Source organism: Clupea harengus, chromosome 10 (assembly GCF_900700415.2).
Source record: "Clupea harengus chromosome 10, Ch_v2.0.2, whole genome shotgun sequence".
Taxonomy (NCBI): Eukaryota; Metazoa; Chordata; class Actinopteri; order Clupeiformes; family Clupeidae; genus Clupea; species Clupea harengus.
In genome coordinates, this window is record NC_045161.1 from 19,898,029 (window position 1) to 19,903,028 (window position 5,000).

The 5,000-nt window shown below is 50.2% G+C and overlaps 1 protein-coding gene across 1 annotated transcript in view; it reads right to left on the reverse strand.

Annotated features, from left to right (window-relative positions):
- The window catches only part of adamts10 (ADAM metallopeptidase with thrombospondin type 1 motif, 10), a 42,565-nt gene that overhangs the window by 32,641 nt on the left and 4,924 nt on the right, over positions 1 to 5,000 (reverse strand). The window contains exons 2-3 of the mRNA XM_031574323.1: positions 2,707 to 3,161; positions 339 to 498 (exon numbers count right to left, since the gene is read on the reverse strand). Coding sequence (XP_031430183.1) covers positions 339 to 498; positions 2,707 to 3,161 — 615 coding nt within the window. The remainder of the gene's footprint in view (positions 1 to 338; positions 499 to 2,706; positions 3,162 to 5,000) is intronic.

A 5,000-nucleotide genomic window follows, 5' to 3' on the forward strand; every position in this document is an offset into this window, starting at 1 on the left:
TACAAATGTTTTTGTAGGGTACTATACATGCGTCCGTGGAATCTGGTATGGTGTAGTGCAGAACCCGGCATTGTGTAAAAAATATAGTGTATAATGTAGAAGTAGAAGTATAGTGTATAATGTATAATGTCACACTATAGAATGTCACACTATAGAATGTGGTAGAGTGTAGAAAGTGACATGTTGTAGAATGTCACACACACTACAGAATGTCACACGACTAACATTTTGTAGAATGTAGCCTCGACCCATCTGCCTATGGTGGCAAAGTTGTCTAGTTGCTGCACTGCAAATTCAGATAGAAATTCAGAAAGGTTCAGGTTCCATCTTCCACCTACCTAAGACGCCACAGGACTGGTCCAGGTACTGGTGTCGCAGGGATGACCTCTTGTACACCACATGGGGTCGCCCTGCCTGGCCCTCGATGCTGGTGAGGTTTTGGGCGGACCCCAGGGGCTCGATGAGGAACTCCTCGCCCCCGGCCACGATCACCCCCCTCTAAAGAAGGCCACAGGAGAGAAGATTAGCAGAGCTGTGTTATTAACACACACACTCACACACACACACACACACACACACACACACACACACACACACACACACACACACACACGGCTCGGAGGGGGGCCTCTGATGGTTACCAAACTGACAGAAATTAAGAGGGAAAGGAAATGGGGGGAAGAAACACAGCATAGCATCCCAGCTGGAAGCTTCTGCGGCTCGACCCCCTCCTCCCGCGGGGCTTGCCTCTGGCCATTACTACACCTGACAAGACAATCAGATCAGCCCCCATGCGCTGGACTAACCCAACACACACACACACACACAGAACCGGGCGGGTTCCCGGGTGCGTGCCAGAATCTCCATCCAGGTCACGTCTCCCATCTGCAAGCTGGTCAGTGCTTCAAGGGGGCGCTTTCCTCCAGAGACAAGGAGACCCCCACCCCCACCCCCACCTCCACCACTTGGCTGCGGCCCCAGTGGAGTTGAAGGTTCAGGCCTTGTTTCCTCCCGGCCTGTCTGCACCAGACTCTCTGCAGGCCCAGCAGCATGTATAATCCTATTATATGTTTTAGTGATGCCCCCATGGTTTCCCTTAGGAATTGCCCGGCAGAATTAAGATATGCTGTTCTGACCACAAGTAATTATCCACTGACGTTATTAATGCCTTGGTGAGCATGTTTAATCCCCAGTGTATTTACCCACGCTATTACACCGATCCACTGGTAATTAGGTGCAAATGGATTAAAATACCAGTATAAGCATTCTGTGCGTAAAGGGGAGAGGGAGGTATCACACGTACCTATTGTACCATGTAGTTCCAGATGGCGAGGGGAACTGGCAGTGCCCACGGCCGGCAGATTGTTAATGTATTAGCACAGGTGCAGGTCTACACCAGGAGGCTTGGGTAGCACTGGGCATGTCTCAGCATGCTGCAGCTTGAGACCAAATCCATCATTAAGATTCAAAACACCTGTTTCGGGGTGTGTGCGTGCGTGTGTGTGTGTGTGTGTGTGTGTGTGTGTGTGTGTGTGTGTGTGTGTGTGTGTGTGTGTGTGTACGTGCGTGTGTGTGTGTACGTGCGTGTGTGTGTGTGTGTGTGTGTGTGTGTGTGTGTGTGCGTGCGTGCGTGCGTGCGTGCGTGCGTGCGTGCGTGCGTGCGTGCGTGCGTGCGTGCGTGCGTGCGTGTGTTTTGCTGTATGTGTGTGATATCAGATATCAGTACTTTGTATCCAACAGCTGTGTCCACAAAGACTCTTAAGTTTGATCTACAGACCCTGTAGATTGTATTTTGTTTTAAACAAACTAAAACCCTCTTTCTCTCTTTGAACCAATGCTCACCCAAACACTAGGCTCAAGGTTATGTCTGAATTAACAATGATCTCCTCGTGCGTAGCTGTAAGTGAACTCATGCAAAGGCTTCTGCAGCACACAGCAGACAGATGCAGGTGTGCAGAGCTTTTAATCTCACACAGGTGGGACTGAGCAGGTATGCACGAGACAGCAGGTTAAACAAACGCATCTCAGTGCATCTCAGCAGTCTACGTGGGTGTGGGTGCATCTCATACAACTAAGGTCCACAGCTTCAGCCCAGTTACAGCTGCTATGGTGTTCTTGCTCTTTTCCTTCTTCCTTCGCATGGATCATTGGAGCTCATTTTAACAACGGACCACAAACATCCACAGCGTGTACAAGAGAACAAACACCACCTGTACGAATGAAAGCGCTGGATCCAAGCACAAGCCATGTACAGTTCTAGATTTTGCACAGAAAAATGTGCAGTTCTAGATTTTGCACCAACAATATACAGTTCTAGATTTTGCACCAACAATATATAGTTCTAGATTTTGCACTAACAATATAATATTTTAGATTTTGCAGAACTCACTAGCCAGGACCTTCTTGGACTTTTGAACAGTGTGTAGGGGGGGGGGGTATATTTGCACACTCTGGATATTTTCTTGTTTGCTGTAGGTCACAGGACTACCCAAACTTCAGGAGGTGTAAGGGAACTAACTAGCCCCTGCACAGTTCTATCTTTAAGGGAAATAACCAGCCCCTGCACAGTTCTAGCCTTGGGGGACTCCCTGGCCACCATCGCCCGGTGCTTGCTGTAGTGGGTTCAGGAGTTGGGCTCTGTAAAGTGCTTCCATGTCTGCTGTTAATGGCTCTGTATAAATCAATAACATTGAAGACTGAGCTCACCAGGCCGTCGCAGTTGCTGAGTGCCACCTGGCTGGAGCCGGCCTGGTGCTGCAGGTGGCCGGTGTAGTGGCAGCTGGGGGCGTAGGGGTGGCTCCAGGCCAGCTTGCCCCGGCTCCAGTACTCCACGCGGAACTGTTGCGACAGCAGCCCCGTCTGCAGGGTGAGGTTCAGCAGGAAACTGCTGTGCTGCGTGGACAGCTGGTAGTACAGCTGCGTGTCGTCACCGCCACCGCTCCCACTGGCACCATCGCTGGCACCATCGCTGGCACCACTGTTGCCACCCTGACTCTGTTGCTGGTCACCATGCTGCTGCTGGTCGGCGGGGCTGCTGCGGCGGTGCCGTCTGTGCCCACTGTGGGGGTGTTGGGGCTCCTCGGCATCCAGGGTCTCCCCCCCAGGCCCAACACGCACCGGGATGGCGATCTCATACTGGTCCAGCCTGGACAGGAACTCCGCTGAGGAGAGGAGACACAGAGGAGGCAGAGGAGACAGACTCAGGACCAGATCAAAACATGGAGGTGAATAGCAGCAGTCTCAGAAGCATTCAGCACATGGAGATCAATCAAGCAATCGAATCAATTAAGTCTAGCAGGGAGAAGATGACTCAGTATTATACAGTATTTACAGCTGTAAGGGACATCAAGTTTGATGGACACAAACACAAGAACACTACCGTTGACAACAGATAATATGCCTTGAGACGCATCTATGAATGCAATATTCTAAAACCGTTTTTTTTTTTTTTTTTGGCTTTTATTATCTGTTTTTACTGATGTTAAATGTGTTTAGTAAGAAGCTCAATGTGAAATGATGAGGATCAGTTTCAGCTTCATTGTTCCTGATCCTCCTCTGGTTGTTTGGCCGGCGGATCAGAACTCCTGCCCCTGTATTCGAGCGTGTCTGTTTTGATTAATTCTGCCGCTGAGCTCTGGGGGATTTGTGACAAAGTGGTGGATCCCCACAGCCCTGCATGGCTATCCTTCTGGAGTTAGGACCACACAGGAGAGAGTCACAGCCCTGCATGGCTATCCCTCTGGACCACACAGGAGAGAGTCACAGCCCTATCCCTCTGGAGTTAGGACCACACAGGAGAGAGCCAGAGAGAGAAGAGGCAGAGAAGGCCACATTAGGACCACACAGGAGAGAGTCACAGCCCTGTCCCTCTGGAGTTAGGACCACACAGGAGAGAGTCACAGCCCTATCCCTCTGGAGTTAGGACCACACAGGAGAGAGTCACTATCCCTCTGGAGTTAGGACCACACAGGAGAGAGTCACTATCCCTCTGGAGTTAGGACCACACAGGAGAGAGTCACTATCCCTCTGGAGTTAGGACCACACAGGAGAGAGTCACAGGCCTGCATGACTATCCCTCTGGAGTTAGGACCACACAGGAGAGAGTCACAGGCCTGCATGACTATCCCTCTGGAGTTAGGACCACACAGGAGAGAGTCACAGCCCTATCCCTCTGGAGTTAGGACCACACAGGAGAGAGCCACAGGCCTGCATGGCTATCCCTCTGGACCACACAGGAGAGAGTCACAGGCCTGCGTGGCTATCCCTCTGGACCACACAGGAGAGAGTCACAGTCCTATCCCTCTGGACCACACAGGAGAGAGTCACAGGCCTGCGTGGCTATCCCTCTGGACCACACAGGAGAGAGTCACAGGCCTGCATGGCTATCCCTCTGGAGTTAGGACCACACAGGAGAGAGCCAGAGAGAGAAGAGGCAGAGAAGGCCACATTAGGACCACACAGGAGAGAGTCAGAGAGAGAAGAGGCAGAGAAGGCCACTGTTAAAGGTTCGAGAGAAGAGAGTTTAGGAGGCACTATTAATGGGAAACGTTTGGATTTTTCTTCCTGGGCCCTATTTTTTGATCTTTTTGGGTCCAAACTACAGTCGATAATCAAAGTCAAGTGAAGAACAGTTGAAGAGTCACAGACTAGTGTGCTGCTGTACAGTAAGGCGCTAACATCACCAAGGTCATATGTTTGACACCCAGAGAGCATAAGTACTGATGGAAATGTATATCTAGGGTTTGATTAAAAGTGTCTGCAAAGTGAATAAAAGGAAAAAGAAAAGGAGACAGGAGGCTGAAAGAGTTCTGATCATAGTAGAGTACGGTGTGTGTAATAAGGATGCGATGTATGGTGACTGAGTATGCCATTCTCAGCAGTTAGTATCGTGAGTAGGCAAAACTGAGTGATGGGTATGCAAATCTGAGTAGTGAGGATTGTGTGTATGCAAATCTGAGTAATGAGTATGCAAATCTGAGCAGTGAGTATTATTAGTATGC